Here is a 16440-nt window from a genome sequence, read left to right as displayed (position 1 = left end):
CACTAATTGGTTTAAAAAAAATTATGATATTTACTAATTTTAACAGATTCTGCAAACATTCATAAAAGTTGTTTGAGAATCTTAAAAGATCTTAAAGTTCTTTTGAAGATCATTTAAGATATCGTTGAGAATCTTAGCAAGTTCTTGTGTTCAACTTGTAAAGGTTCTTAAATAAGATTCTTTCCACATGAATCTGGTATCTGACTGAAATATAAGGATAGTCATTTTTCGGTCGATGTGCCACCTCTCACGCGGTCTTGAAGAAAGGTCGCTCTTAAAAATACTTCTTAAAACGTTTAACTTCAACCTCATGTCGGCACTTTATCATATGGCTTTTAGTGACGTTACTTCTTCAGACCTTTTGACGAAAATTAAGGCAGAAAAAAAAAATTTATTTCACTTAGAGGGCGCGTGTACCTCAAATCTAAAATAGAACACTGGCTTGGAAAATGGATTGAATTATCAAATGATGCGTCACTGCGTGTGCATTTCTGTTATAAAACTATTGATCTGCTACTTAAAACTTTCTTTTTTTTCAACTGAAATAATGACATTTACTTGTTCCTATCCTTTTACAATAAGTTCTTATTCTTGGCGAAGAAGTTGTAAAAAGCGTTTTTGTTAAGTTTGCATAGTTTTCCCTTTTTGTTTCAAACTCTCACATGTTTTCCGATTTGATGGTGTCTGTTTTTAAAAGAATTGTTGATAAAATCGATTACCAATTAAGAAGCACTGTTTAATTTGTTAATAAAGTAACCCACCCTACTGTGTCGCCGAATTTTTTGCTTGTTTGATCTCAGCTTTGCCAAATTGAAGTCACTTCGTCGCTAAACATCATGTGCTGTTACTAACAGAAAAATAGTCCCTGGCGCTATAAATTACTTATGTATTAAACATTCTTTAACGATCAAGTATTCAGAAAAATTCTAAGCAGCATAGTTGTCTTTTTTTTTAGTAATTAGCCTGTTTTAAATTAAGAGACATCGTAGTCATCATTGAGTATACAAGCAAGGAAAAAGAAAGGGAACTCGCTTTATTTAATTTGCGTAAATATAATTTCTCAATCATAAGAGTGTTGAATCTACTCAGTTTTTAAAACTTGTCGATTGGTTGAACAATTGACTCTGAGAAGCGAAGGAGCGAGCACCGAAGTAACGAAAAGTCTCCACTTTTTTCACAACTTATCTTGTGTTATTGTCAGAAATAAAATCTTCAACACTAGCGCGCAAGAATTAAATATGCCTAGCGAAACAAACCTTTAAGCGTGAGAGAGATTGTTCTGTTTGAAGTTTTAAACCTACCGGATGCGGTTTTATAAATGGTCCTTTTCTGAGTGACTGAACTGAAAAAGAACCCTCGACCTAGAAATTTTAAATTAGAGAACTGAGCCCTGAAATATCGCATCCAACAGTTATCCGCAGTCGGTCTTCCTTCAGCATCTCCGGTATTTGTAAACGACTGTCTGTGATAATGCTCGCGTTTTTGTCACTGGCGGATGTTGGAGGTATCGCTTTTCCTGTGCAGTTGTTTATTGTCAGATCGCTTCTAACAGATCATAAAGAAAAAGGTAAACATAAGAGCCCTAATTTAATAAATGCGGTGATAGTGTTATGAAATTCATGAACATGTATTTTGTAGAGGATCGTGGATATCAGTCGAAAAATGCTAGTTTTTTTTGCCCCCTTAGTCTTTCAGTGATTTCAATACGTGTCACTTTTATTACGCTTAATAAAAATGTGACTGTTATTGTTCAAGCTATTTCAGGTTTTCGATATCTATGGATTGATATTTGAAGACTGAAGGATCTAAAACTCATATAAGTTGTCATGAAAGATCATCCATTTTGTCGTTGCATTCCAACCCGTTTATCTGCTTTAGATTAGTTTCAGGTGAAATTAAAACAGGACATCCTAAAAAAAGTCTTATACGCCAATTTTCTATCACTTTCTTCAATTTTTCTACCCTGTTACCCTAGCGATATCGCCAAGCGTCAATATTTTATTCCTCTCGTCGTTATTTTCTTTTCCCTTCAAAGTTGAACTTCTTCAGGAACTTGTTTCAATTATCCTTTGTTGGGATTGCAATTAAGTATTTAATTGGCCACGTGATTCAATAGATGTGTTAAACAGCTTATTCAATTAAAAAACGTCACTTTAAGTCAATACTTGGGCAAAAAACGGGATCAAATAACGATTTAAAAACGTTGGTAAGTAACATTCAGGTAATCAGATGACGGTTTGACTCAATTAACAAAAACTGTTAAGATTAAAGAACACCTCAGAATCAAAGTTTTTGTAGGTTGTTGAAGAGAATTTTCTTATTTTGAAATTTCATTCAAGTGCAATTGTTGTAGTATAACGTTTGCCTGAAACATTTAATTGCCTATAATTGATTTGATTAGTTTGCACGTTAATGAAGCCCTAATTAGTTTTCGTATTGTGACGTTTTAATTATTAAAGTTCATTTCAATTAACTCATTTCGCGTTAACCACTCGCCGAGGTCAGACGTGTTTTTCGCTGCTCTCGGAAGTCGTTGATTTTGCTTCGAAACTAAACATGATGAACGAGGAAAAACAAACACCTTTACTATCTGCCGACCATCCTCCAAAGAGTAAGGTAAGTTAAACAAACTTTGCATCCAACTCTCAGGCGGCTTCTGTTTGTTAAGTGCGCGCATCTCACTAAAAAACTCGAATGTGCTGCTTCTGCTAGCAACCGCTGAAATGGTTTATTTCGAAAGGCGTACCATACACCAAAATTAATTAGAACATAGCTAGCAGAGTCGCGCAATCAAATTCATTGTACGTAAGCGTGCTCAAAATCCCGATAGTGCACGCTGATAGCGTCAGCAAATCCGACTTCGCCAGAAATTTTTTTTTTTCGCGCGAGCGGCCATTGTTAGCGCGGGGAAAAATAATACATTTCGCGACAATAATGGATACAAACAGAAACTCGGCCTACTAGTCCGAAAACGAAGACAATGTTTCGACCTTTTCCCTTGGGCTAGAGTTCTTAAATGAGGCAGAAAAAGAGAAAAACAAAGGAAAAGGAGACTCGGCATCAGCGCCGTCACGATTCGCTTCAACTGATACTGTTGTCCGTTTTTCGCGTCGGATTTTGATGCACAATTCCACCGGCTATGTTCTAAAACAATTGGTTCATGCTTTCAGCTGTGCACTATCGAGTTATGGAGCACGTGGGAAGTTTGGAGAGCACTCAAGAAGCTAGAGTCGCCCTCAGCTATCGCCTTGGGCAACTCTTACGCTTCGTTCGTGCTCTCCAAACTTCCCGCGTGCGCCATAACTCGATAGTGCACGCTAAAGCATGAACCAATTGTTAATCAGGAGCAATTATGACGTATTGCATGGTAAAAAAATTAATTCATTAATTATCATGTTACCCCACTAGCAATTACCTGATTAACGATTAATACACTACATATGGTAACTACCAAGATATTTTAGCAACACAAACTCCGACTCGTGTCAACCTGCGCGGGAAATAGTCTGTCAAGAAGACAGTTACTGAACTTTCGTAACTCGCGATTACCGCGCGCGCTTTGAAACTTCGTAAGCAAGTTACGAGTGCGATTTTCGCTTGTAAGTTTTTTGTTTTTTACTTTCTGAGTCACAATTTTTGAGGTTGTTGGTGTTTTTTTTTTTTTTTTTTTTTACTAAGTTCACAGTTTCACCGTTAAACCTTTTTCTACTCGAACAACACTTCTGCTTTTTCAAGAGGCTTCCGTACCCGCTTCCGACCTCTGTCTTGTATCAAACGTCAGTTACTTGTAACTCTATTTGAATTTGAATCGACTCACACGTCCACGGAAGGTTACGTTCAGGAGCTAACAAGATTAATTTGTAAATTTTCATGCAATCAGTTCTCAAATCAGTCATTTAGGTTTGCTGTTGGTTCATATCCGAGCGTTTTGTGTACAATGCAAGTCCAATTTGTACTGACTAAGCATAAAGAGGTCAATCGATGGCGTTGCACGCGCTGCCACAAAGATCAATCGAAAGTCACTTTTTTGTTTTTGTTTTTTGTCTGTTTTGTTTAATTTTGTGTTTGCTTGTGTGCGTGCGTGTATGGGTGGTCAGAAGTAGTCACATTCGTTTTTAAGCCCAAAGAGGATCAGATATCGAATTTGATATAAGTTTTTTATTCCGGTTAATAGGACTCCAGTACCAAACAAGAGCCTGTGGACACCTCTACCAAATGGGACTCTACAGGTAAACAAAGCGTTCCCTTGTTCCTCTTTGGGGGATTTTTTTAGAAGTTCTTTCCTTAAAGGCCTATTTTCATCCGAGATCCTTTGCAGTCGTTTGTTTTTGTTTTGGAATCGCGCTATTGTTAAATGGCGAACTCTGATAGTCATTCACAAACGCTATTAAAAAGAAAAACAAAGATTTGGTGAAGAACACAGTATACAAATTTGCAGTTAAATATTTGAGACTGAAAAGTCATAAATCGAGTCTGTGTATAAAACTTGTACAAAGCTTACTTGATGTTGAAGGAAATTGTTCAGCTTTAACACTAAATAAAATGTAAACAAATAACCAATATTGGCCAAAACGGAATTACTTTACGCACTTCAATTATAGAATAGTGACTTGTACAAATGAGATCGCTTACATACATATCTGAGGATCTCAAGAAAAAATCAGTCAAATAATTATTCTCACCTCGAAAAATCTCCCCGGAGTCTCTAGTTCCATCGTAGGAACAATACAATAACATTTCTGCAAAAGCACTGTCTGTAGTGTTGACGAAACCCATGGTTGTTTTCCTTGCCCTCCATAAATCATATACAGACTCTCGAAGTCGAATAACCTTTGCCGACCCAGGCAGACTCGGCCTTCCTCTAGACCGCTTCTTCGGCGGCATCAACTTTTCAAATGACGTTTTTCACCGTCATACATGTAAGAATTAAAAACTATTTACTGATATGGATACTGTGATAGTTTGTTGTTCGCACATGATTCAAGATGGAACTTTGAAAGCCCTAATTAGTAAGATGGAAGAAGATATCAAAGCGATTCCGCAACTACGAGGAAAATAGCGTATTTTTCATATATGAAAAATGATCCGGGCGCGCAAGGCATCTCGCTTGAAAATGGGCCTTTAAGCTATAAAACTTAAGACTTCTTAAGAAATGATAAGCGTCGTCACCAAAGCTGTGATTTATCTTTTTTTTTCTCCAATAACAGATCAAGTCCGAATTCTGCTTGTTGGTGCTTTGTATGGGCCCCTAGGCTCTTCCAGTCCGTCAGCGCGTAATCTACTGCAAACGCTCCTCAAGAAGCTTGACGGCAGTACCCCTGGAACGAGGGAGAGTCCATCAACCACTGCAATGGTGAGACATAGAGGGTTCATTATTCAAACAAAGTTTAACTGTGGTTAGGTAAAGCTTTATTTTGGTGAACAGAGTCAGAGGGTCAGAGCTAACAGTGGAAGGAAATTTATTTCATTAAATCAACTCCCTTATAGAGAATACCTAAGGCCCATGGCTTGCGTAAAACCGTGGTTTAGGCTAGACCTCGTTTTCATGGCCGGCCCTGAACGACTTGTTGTGATGTGTTGATTCATTAGTATGGCAGGTGAACTAAGATAATTCAGATAAGGAAGGTCGGTTATCTCTTTGATGCACCAACTGATTCAAATATAGATCAGAGAGTAACAAGGTGGGAGAATGTATCCTAAATTTGTAAAATTTGTAGAGGGGTCCTTCCTAAGTTATTTTCAGGCTTGTCTTAAGCTCAATTATCATAGGTGGAGGTTCAACCTCCTTACAGATGGTAATGAATTTTTACTTGTTGGTTTTGAGTACTGTAGGCGGCGTAATATGGCTTGTTTGGGTCTGAACTGGAGAGGCGTACTTAAACAGGAAAGCCTCCAAGGGTTGGTGCGTTCGGCACGAAACATAAACAACTGCATACAAACTGTTATCGCTTCTTACGTATGATATGGATTTACAATTCACAAAAATTACTTTTCTGATATACCAGGTCGGATTAGAGGCTGTGGCGAACCAAGGTCAGTACCTTCCTTTGTTTTACACATTTTAAGATTTCTTGAAGCTTGATTTCGGCTTTTGCGAAATGCGCACACAACACCGTCAAATAGCTGGCACGACTGGCCGAAACACATAACGTGAACGGCTAGTTTTGCGGTTAAAGTCAATCTCAATTTATTAATCGAGTTGCATATGAAAACAAGACATGAAGCAATCGGTGTCGCACTTTATATCGAGTATGACACCTGTTGGTTTTTGCCTGTGAAGTAAATTGTGGCTTGTCAAGTCCAGCAGCGCGCCTCGTATTGGAATCAACAATTAAGAACGTGGATACCAGCCTATATATCATCAGGGAATTCAGTAAAACCACTGAAATATATTAGTGGGTTTCGATTTCGTTAAAAAAAACCATATTAGAGTGTATCAAAAAAAAAAGTTTGAAAACATACAGAACTGTTGAGATGACAGAACTGGCTTGATGGGACGCGCGACTAGCGCATGGGCCTTTATAGATTATGCTAGCATAATTTTTGGGATAATTTTAACAAACTGGAAAAATTTCTGCCAGGTGGCAATGCTAGCATAATTCGCATATATTGATAATTTAATTTAACATTTAATTTAACATAATTTATATAGTGCTAACTCCACTAATTGACCAAAGCGCTTTACAATTCATAATATTAAAATAATTAAAAAGATCCCACTGGTAATAAAATATGAATAGATTAAAACCTATTTGCAGACTTATTTATAAAAATATCACAGTAAATCCTATTCCAAATTATCAAAAAGTTAAACATATAATTATCGGTTAATTGATAAATATCGGATCATTTTTTATGCTACAATTTGATCAATGTTCATCTCTACTCCGAAGCACTTGATGACGTTATTCGATGTTTTAAGTTTTAGTTCAAGTAGTAACATTTGTAGTTCACTGTGAATCACTGAGCGGCGTCTGAAACGGTCTGAGCCCGGGTTAACATCAACCACATGTTTATTTGAATTTCATTGTGGATTTGTTGCGTTTCTTTCTTGTAGACCAACAACTTCTAATTAAAAAAATGTATTTTTTGAACTTATTTGCAGTTTTTATAAAGACCATAAAAGGGCATAATTTAAAAAAAAAGAGCATAATTTTAGCATAATTTCGTCAAAGAAAGCAATGCTACTAGCACAATATGCTACTTTTCCTAGGATAATCTATAAAGGCCTACTAGCGCATGCGCTTTGAACTTTAGAAATATGAAGACAAATTGTCAGCATTTGTTAGGCTATCATGTTGGCGTGTGCAAGTTTGTCAGTTTTGAACGAGATGGATATTTTTTGGATATTATTTTCGTTAAGAGTTTTAGTGTTAAGCACGTTTCCGTTTGGTGGTGTTTTTTTCCCTGTTTTCCACGAGGTTTTCTGTAACGTTTTACTAACAATAACCTAAACCAAACAAAAAACTTACAAAGTACAAACCCTTTAATTCACAATCTAGCAAAAAAATCTGTACCCCAAGTAAATGCATCGAAAGCATTTGAGGGATTGGATGATGTTGACATGGAGAACTACAACACAACTGGGGACTCTTTGGCAAACTCTCAAGTACCGTCAATTGAAGACAATGATGAGACAAAGAACCGAGGCTCTTCATGTCAGCAGGAAGTTATGAAGGACGAGAGTGCAGCACTTCTTTCTAATGAGATCAACGCAGTTGTACCTCAGGGATCGGCTGATGTTGATAGGGAGAACTACTACACAACTGAGGACTCTTTGACTAACTCCCAAGTACCATCAATCGAAGACGATGATGAGACAACCAACAAAGTCTCTTCATGTCAGCAGGAAGTTATGAAGGACGAGAGCACAGCACTTCCTTCCAATGAGATCAACGCAGGTGTGCCTGATGAGGATTCAAACTCTTTTCATTTGGGGAATGTATCCACGGCGGCAAAGAATCGGGTACACAGTTTCGTTCTCGATCTGGTGAATACAACCTCATCGCAGTTGGATACCTCCAGCCACCTGAATCAACTCGAGCTAACTACCAGTGAGTCTGTGGAGGCTGGTCCAGGTCAAGTGAACGAAGATTCTTCCGGTTACAAGAAGGTTTTAATGCTATCATTAGAGGGAAAGGATTCATCGGAGTCAACGGCGATGTCTTCAGGTAACTCAAAAGTATCTTTAACAAGTCAGTGACAACTCTATACTTTGCGGGATAGTCTGATTATTCCGAAAAGTACGAGACCAACATCTTTCAAAACTAAAGAAATCTCAATATCAGGGAAATCAGTATTATCATTTGTTTTTCACTTTTCCTCGGTGTACGGTGCCAGAGTAAGTCTTTCTTTGCATATGAAAACAAGACATGAAGCAATCAGTGTGGCATTTTACATCGAGTATGATACCTGTTGGTTTTTGCCTGTGCAGCAAATCGTGGCTCGACGAGTCCAGCAGCGCGCCTCGTATTGGAATCAATAATTGAGAACGTGGATACCAACCCTATATATCATCAGGGAATTCAGTAAAACGACTGAAATATATCAGTGGGTTTCGTTAAAAATACCATATTAGAGTGAGATCTAAAAAAAAAGTTTGAAAACATACAGAACTGTTAAGATGACAGAACTGACGTGATGGGATGCGCGACTAGCGCACGCGCTTTGAACTTTATAAATATGAAGACAAATTTTTAGCATTTATTGGGCTATCATGTTGGCGTGTGTAAGTTTTTCAGTTTTGGACGATATGGATATTGTTTGGATATTATTTTCGTTAAGAGTTTTAGTGTGAAGCACGTTTCTGTTTGGTGGTGTTTTTCTCCCTGTTTTCCACCAGGTTTTCTGTAACGTTTTACTAACAATAACCTAAACCAAACAAAACAACTTACACAGTACAAACCCTTTAATTCACAATCTAGCAAAGAGATCTGCACCTCAGGTAAATGCATCGAAAGCATTTGAGGGATTGGCTGATGTTGACATGGAGAACTACAACACAACTGCGGACTCTTTGGCAAACTCTCAAGTACCGTCAATCGAAGACGATGCTGAGACAACCAACAAAGTCTCTTCATATCAGCAGGAAGTTATGAAGGACGAAAGCGCAGCACTTCCTTCCAATGAGATCAACGCAGGTGTGCCTGATGAGGATTCAAACTCTTTTCATTTGGGGAATGTATCCACGGCGGCAAAGAATCGGGTGCACAGTTTCGTTCTCGATCTGGTGAATACAACCTCATCGCAGTTGGATACCTCCAGCCACCTGAATCAACTTGAGCTAACTACCAGTGAGTCTGTGGAGGCTGGTCCAGGTCCAGTGAACGAGGATTCTTCCGGTTACACGAAGGTTTTAATGCTATCATTAAAGGGAAATGATTCATTAGAGTCAACGGCGATGTCTTCAGGTAACTCAAAAGTATCTTTAGCAAGTCATGTGGAGGCTTTCAGTGACGACTCTATCCTTTGCGGGATAGTCTGATTATTCCGAAAAGTACGAGACCAACATCTTTCAAAACTAATGAAATCTCAATAGAAGGAAAATCAGTATTATCATTTGTTTTTCACCTTTCCTCGGTGTACGGTGCCAGAGTAAGTCTTTCTTTGCATATGAAAACAAGACATGAAGCAATCAGTGTGGCACTTTACATCGAGTATGACACCTGTTGGTTTTTGCCTGTGAAGCAAATTCTGGCTCGTCGAGTTCAGCAGCACGCCTCCTATTGGAATCAATAATTAAGAAAGTGTATACCAACCTATATATCATCAGGGAATACAGTAAATCCACTGATATATCTTAGTGGGTTTCGTTAAAAAAAAAAACCATATTAGAGTGTATCAAAAAAAAAGTTTGAAAACATACAGAACTGTTAAGGTGACAGAACTGACTTGATGGCATGCGCGACCAGCGCACGCGCTTTGAACTTTATAAATATGAAGACAAATTGGTAGCATTTGTTGGGCTATAATGTTGTCGTGTCCAAGTTTTTCAGTTTTGGACGAGATGGATATTTTTTAGATATCATTTTCGTTAAGAGTTTTAGTGTTAAGCACGTTTCCGTTTGGTGGTGTTTCTTTCCCTGTTTTCCACCAGGTTTTCTGTAACGTTTTACTAACAATAACCTAAACCAAACAAAAAACTTACAAAGTGCAAACCCTTTAATTCACAATCTAGCAAAGAAATCTGCACCCCAGGTAAATGCATCGAAAGCATCTCAGGGATTGGCTGATGCTGACATGGAGAACTACAACACAACGGGAGATTCTTTGGCAAACTCTCAAGTACCGTCAATTGAAGACGAAGATGATACAAACAACCAAGGCTCTTCATGTCAGCAGGAAGTTATGAAGGACGAGAGCGCTGCACTTCCTTCCAATGGGATCAACGCAGGTGTGCCTGATGAGGATTCAAACTCTTTTTATTTGGGGAATGTATCCATGGCGGCAAAGAATCGGGTGGACAGTTTCGTTCTCGATTTGGTGAATACAACCTCATCGCAGTTGGATACCTCCAGCCACCTGAATCAACTCGAGCTAACTACCAGTGCTTCTGTGGAGGCTGGTCCAGGTCAAGTGATCGAAGATTCTTCCGGTTACACGAAGGTTTTAATGCTATCATTAAAGGGAAAGGATTCATCGGAGTCAACGGCGATGTCTTCAGGTAACTCAAAAGTATCTTTCGTAAGTCAACTCTCTCCTTTGTGGGATGGTCTGATTATTCCGAAAAGTACGAAACCAACATCTTTTAAAACTAAAGAAATCTCAATAGAAGGAAAATCAGTATTATCATTTGTTTTTCACCTTTCCTCTGTGTACGGTGCCAGAGTGAGTCTTTCTTTGCATGTGAAAACAAGACATGAAGCAATCAGTGTGGCACTTTACATCGAGTATGACACCTGTTGGCTTTTGCCTGTGCAGCAAATCGTGGCTCGTCAAGTCCAGCAGCGCCCTTCGTATTGGAATCAATAATTGAGAACGTGGATACCAACCCTATATTAATTATTAATGGCATCCTCGTCTCGGAGAGGCGATGGTCAGCGCATCAGTGTTGGTGGGCTCTTGAGTGGCTCAAAAGCCCGATTCTTGAGTGGCAATCTTTGTTGCAGCTGGTACAGATGTAGTTGGTGGCCTCTTGAACTGATCCTTGACGTTTCTTTCTCGTCCCCCTCTTGATAGTCGCCTCGGCCCTGGCCTTCATCTCAGCCCCGTGAGCTCCGTCCTTCACACCGCGACGCCAGGCGTTCCGGTCTGGCGAAGGGATCTCCCAGGTGTTGTGGTTGATTTCAGTGAGTTGTAGGTCGCGCTTGCAAACATCCTTGAAGCGAAGGAGTGGTCGGCCCGTGCGTCGGACGCCCTCCCGCAGTTCCCCATAGAGGACTTGTCTTGGCAAGCGACCGGGGTCCATACGGTGTACATGGCCTCAGGGAATTCAGTAAAACGACTGAAATATATTAGTGGGTTTCGTTAAAAATACCATATTAGAGTGAGATCCAAAAAAGAAAATTGAAAACATACAGAACTCTTAAGATGACAGAACTGACTTGATGGGATGCACGACTAGCGCACGCGCTTTCAACTTTATTTATATGAGTACAAATTGTCAGCATTTGTTAGGCTATCATGTTGGCGTGTACAAGTTTGTCAGTTTTGGACGAGATGGATATTGTTTGGATATTATTTTCGTTAAGAGTTTAAGTGTTAAGCACGTTTCCGTCTGGTGGTGTTTTTTCCCTTGTTTTCCAGAAGGTTTTCTGTAACTTTTTTCTAACAATTACCTAAAGCAAACAAAAAACTTACAAAGTGCAAACCCTTTAATTCACAATCTAGCAAAGAAATCTGCACCCCAGGTAAATGCATCGAAAGTATCTCAGGGATTGGCTGATGTCGACATGGAGAACTACAACACAACTGGGGACTCTTTGGCAAACTCTCAAGTACAGTCGATTGAAGACAATGATGAGACAAAGAACCGAGGCTCTTCATGTCAGCAGGAAGTTATGAAGGACGAGAGTGCAGCACTTCTTTCTAATGAGATCAACGCAGTTGTACCTCAGGGATCGGCTGATGTTGATAGGGAGAACTACTACACAACTGGGGACTCTTTGGCAAACTCTCAAGTACCGTCGATTGAAGACAATGATGAGACAAACAATCAAGGCTCTTCATGTCAGCAGGAAGCTATGAAGGACGAGAGTGCAGCACTTCTTTCTAATGAGATCAACGGAGTTGTACCTCAGGGATCGGCTGATGTTGATAGGGAGAACTACTACACAACTGGGGACTCTTTGGCAAACTCTCAAGTACCGTCGATTGAAGACAATGATGAGACAAAGAACCGAGGCTCTTCATGTCAGCAGGAAGCTATGAAGGACGAGAGTGCAGCACTTCTTTCTAATGAGATCAACGGAGTTGTGCCTCAGGGATCGGCTGACGTTGATATGGAGAACTACAACACACCTGGGGACTCCCATGTACCGGCAATCGAAGACTATGATGGGAGAACCAACAAAGGCTCTTCATGTCAGCAGGAAGTTATGAAGGACGAGAGCACAGCACTTCCTTCCAATGAGATCAACGCAGGTGTGCCTGATGAGGATTCAAACTCTTTTCATTTGGGGAATGTATCCATGGCGGCAAAGAATCGGGTGCACAGTTTCGTTCTCGATCCGGTGAATGCAACCTCGTCGCAGTTGGATGCCTCCAGCTACCTGAATCAACCCGAGCTAACTACGAGTGAGTCTGTGGAGGCTGGTCCAGGTCCATTGAACGAAGATTCTTCCGGTTACACGAAGGCTTTAATGCTATCATTAAAGGGAAAGGATTCATCGGAGTCAACGGCGATGTCTTCAGGTAACTCAAAAGTATCTTTCGTAAGTCAACCCTCTCCTTTGCGGGATAGTCTGGTTGTTCCGAAAAGTACGAGACCAACATCTTTTAAAACGAAAGAAATCTCAATAAAAGGAAAATGAGTATTATCATTTGTTTTTAACCTTTCCTCGGTGTACGGTGCCAGAGGGAGTCTTTCTTTGTATTAAGTTATCTCGAGATACAATAGCGTGATAACAAACCCATATTCAATCTTTGTTCAATATCTTTTACATTAGATACAATGGGTACCATGAAACATCGATTTCACAACCTCAAATTTCCAACAAGGAATGGGTTAAAACTTAAAGCTGTGAAGAGTTAATGAAAGTAGATAGCCTTGTTTTACGATCTGTTGAATACAGGTGCATCCAAAGAGTGTGCTTCTTCCGTATGGGAGATAAATATAAATATCAAGCATAGGTAGTTGACCTCCTTTTCTTCTTTTTTAACTTTTAGGAAACAAAAGGAAACGAAAGCGCAGTATTCCAGAAAGTTTAGATACATCCGAGAAAGAGTCTGACGAGCCATTGCAAAAATCCCAGTGTTTAATCATGGAGACAAATTTACACCAAACTGATGAGCCGTTGCCAAAAGTCCCATGGTTGACTGTTGAGAAAACTGACTCGTCCACAGCAAAGGTGACGATTGAGCATATGCATCCACCCGGTGAACCGACTGACTCATGGACTTCAACAGGCAAGGGAATATCCCCAGAAGCTGAAGGTTAGGTTGGAGAGGCTTTTGACTTCTCTCAATTCTTTTGTGATACTAAGATAATGAGATTAGGTACTGGTGGTTGAATCTATATTTTCAACTGATAGGGAAGACCAGGAAACGAAAGCGCAGGGATTCAGAAAGTTTGGATACATCTGAGAAAGAGTGTGACGAGCCATTGCGAAAATCTCGATGTTTAGTCGCAGAGACAAATGAAAATTTTCCACAAGCTGAAGGTGAGAAAGAAGAAGCCTTTAACTTACCTCAACAGAAGTAGTTTAGTTTTACGTCTATCGTTGACTTAGGTATCCAGGATTGGTTCGTAGTTGTTGCCTTATTGAAGTGACGTCAACAATGTCACGTCCACCCCAGATGTTTCGGGAACATCTGTGTAGATATTAAATCTTATAGTTTAGGAAATTTCTAATGTTCATGTATTTTTTTATCCATGCTTAGAGCCGGATTCTCATGAAAATTTCGCGAGAGTTAGAGTGGAAAATGCCACAAATCCAGAAGCTCTGGAGTATGCTCATTTGTGCATCAGAAATGCTTATCACGCACTCCTTGGTGCCGGGATCCTGGAACATCAAGCAGCCGTGATGGCCCCAGAAAATGTAACCATCCAACCTCAGGTTAGCAAAGCCATCAGGTATCTTTACTGGCATCCAGCTAACACGTCCTTTAGTGTCTATTTCATCTGGTTTAGTAGCGAAAATGGGAAAAGTAAGGAAATTCATAGAGCATCTTTTTAATACCTTTTGAGTGACATAGATATAGTGCTCCATCTTACTGGAGGTATAACCATATCCCTATTTATTGAATTTTGTGAACAGTGCGATCTACTGTCTGTATTTTAAATTAAAAAGGACATCTCAGATAATCAATTACATCAGTTAACTTTTCCCTGAACCACAACGACAGTGGCAGATCTAGGGGAGGGAACCAGGGGGCGCGGGTCCCCTTCATTTTGGGAAAAAAAGCACAGAAGGAAGAACAGCAAGCAGGAGTAAGCACACACACAAAAACCACCCCCTCCCCTCCCCTGAGCTCAAGGTCTGGATCCACCACTGAGTAGTGATCACTTGCATATTCCTTGATGAAATTTTCTGAGGTCAATGAAACGAACATGTTTGGTTTCAGGTTGTCGTTGAGCCTTCTCTCAGCTCTTCTGGCTCTGTAATGTTCACCTCTTAAGTGAAACGTTACAGAGCCAGAAGGGTGTGGGGCGATGATTCATTTTCTCCTAAGGTATTTCTCGAGGTTAAACCATTTTTTATTCAAGCAGCCCCATACAAGATTGACAGTTATTGACAGAGTATTATTGGAATGGGCAGTAGGGATACCTTAAATGTCACTAAAAGAAAAATATGGAGTCCTTGACTATGTCTGGAATGATAACTGCGGGACTACACTCATGGGAGATCAGGAAAGGAGGGAAAAACCACAAATCAGATATGTAACTCGAGTATGAGTATGAGGAGAATATTTAATTGCCATTTTTTGCCACAGGCTGAAATACGGGCACGGGTCAAACCCTACAAACGGAAACGACGACGAAGAAGGAACTAAGAGTGGAAACACCTGGACTGGATGCTCCACCAATCATGATCAATTTTTCTGCTTCACGCCACTTAATGACCGGCTAAAAAAACCAAAATAACAAAAAAATGCCGAAAACAAATGATTCGCAAAAAAAAGTCTACGACCAATCCTGACATTATAGAAAAACATTATCACTGACTGCTTTCTTAAGTTAGCACTAAACAAATGTTAAAGCCGAAACTTTTTTTGTTGATTGAGAGGAAAACGAAATAACCAAAAAAAAAAAACAATCAACAAGTAATGCCAAGTTTGTTTTTATTCTTAAAATGGAAACAAACATCTAATCCGAACATCTTTAAATAGCGATTTAAAAAAGAAATATGTAAAGCTCCTCCACATCATCTGACTTCAAACCATGTTCAATGTATTTGTCGGTTTCCTTTAGATGAATGGAGTCCAAAAAATATTCAAAAGCATAAAACAAGGTCATCCAAGTGGCAATAATAATTATTCTGAAACTGATGAAATGTGAATCCTATTATTAAACTGTGTTTATCTTTCAAACGTGCAGTTGTTTCTTTCTTAGAAGACAGATGGAGTTTTAAGGAGGAATTTTTTTTCGTGCGCAGTTATGGGCGTTCGCGAGATATTTTATCATACTTTTCGCTTTCCTCAGCTGTTAACTTTAAATAATGACACAATCCTCTCCATTCTTAACGAGAGGACTGTTTTGGGAGATTATCCTAACGTTGCAGCAACACTTCTCTTGCAACTCTGGGCTATCTGAACAGAGGTGTTTCCTGTTGCAGGCGTCCCATTAGTAACAGGAGACTTAAAGAAATGCTATAGAGCCAAGGAAAAATGGAAAAACGGTGGAGAGCTTTAGAAGATAAAAAGCCTGTCATCAAAATGAATTATTCGTGATATATGCCACTTGTTAGGCAATGCAAGTGCAAACGGTTTTTTGAAGCTTTGGTTCTCAATCCATTTGCCTGTGCATGTGCATCATATTAAACGAGTGATGCAGATGAGGTTATTTCAAGAGTTGGTCAGAGGTTATCATTGATTTAACCGATTTGCTAATAATGATCCCATATTTGGCCTGCCTGAATGGAATAATTGTTTTACAAAGTCGGTCATAATAGATAACTTACCAAATAGCTCTCATTTAGTTTGACAACGACCGGGCCCAAAAGACGCAAACAAATCATGAATCACTTAATTCAAGTTAAATTCACTTAAATTTTTCATTCGTGTTATCTAAACTAGCCACTCAACAATTTTAAATCCCTCCCTGCAGAGGTTAGTCCTTAT

The 16440-nt window shown here is 39.4% G+C and overlaps 1 protein-coding gene across 1 annotated transcript; it reads left to right on the top strand.

Annotated features, from left to right (window-relative positions):
- The first annotated feature begins 2487 nt into the window (after positions 1-2487).
- Positions 2488-15690, top strand: LOC111325597 (uncharacterized). The gene is made up of 12 exons (XM_088750411.1): positions 2488-2616; positions 4175-4229; positions 5208-5353; positions 6006-6033; positions 7503-8171; positions 8925-9410; positions 10178-10663; positions 11830-12852; positions 13327-13593; positions 13692-13820; positions 14041-14216; positions 15094-15690. The coding sequence occupies exons 1-12, from the start codon at positions 2557-2559 to the stop codon at positions 15151-15153; spliced, it is 3585 nt and encodes a 1194-aa protein (XP_088606537.1). The 5' UTR covers positions 2488-2556; the 3' UTR covers positions 15154-15690.
- The last annotated feature ends 750 nt before the right edge of the window (positions 15691-16440 follow it).

The sequence above is a fragment of the Stylophora pistillata genome, chromosome 2 (assembly GCF_964205215.1).
Source record: "Stylophora pistillata chromosome 2, jaStyPist1.2, whole genome shotgun sequence".
Taxonomy (NCBI): Eukaryota; Metazoa; Cnidaria; class Anthozoa; order Scleractinia; family Pocilloporidae; genus Stylophora; species Stylophora pistillata.
This window is presented reverse-complemented; position numbering and strand designations above follow the sequence as displayed.

What these genes read in the sequence shown, in the direction of transcription:
- LOC111325597 (XM_088750411.1), top strand. Translation starts at nt 2,557, where the DNA reads ATGATGAACGAGGAAAAACAAACACCTTTACTATCTGCCGACCATCCT. An exon ending in GTCCATCAACCACTGCAATG is followed by an intron (nt 5,354 to 6,005) that starts GTGAGACATAGA and finishes CTGATATACCAG; the next exon opens with GTCGGATTAGAGGCTGTGGC. An exon ending in ATGTAACCATCCAACCTCAG is followed by an intron (nt 14,217 to 15,093) that starts GTTAGCAAAGCC and finishes TTTTTGCCACAG; the next exon opens with GCTGAAATACGGGCACGGGT.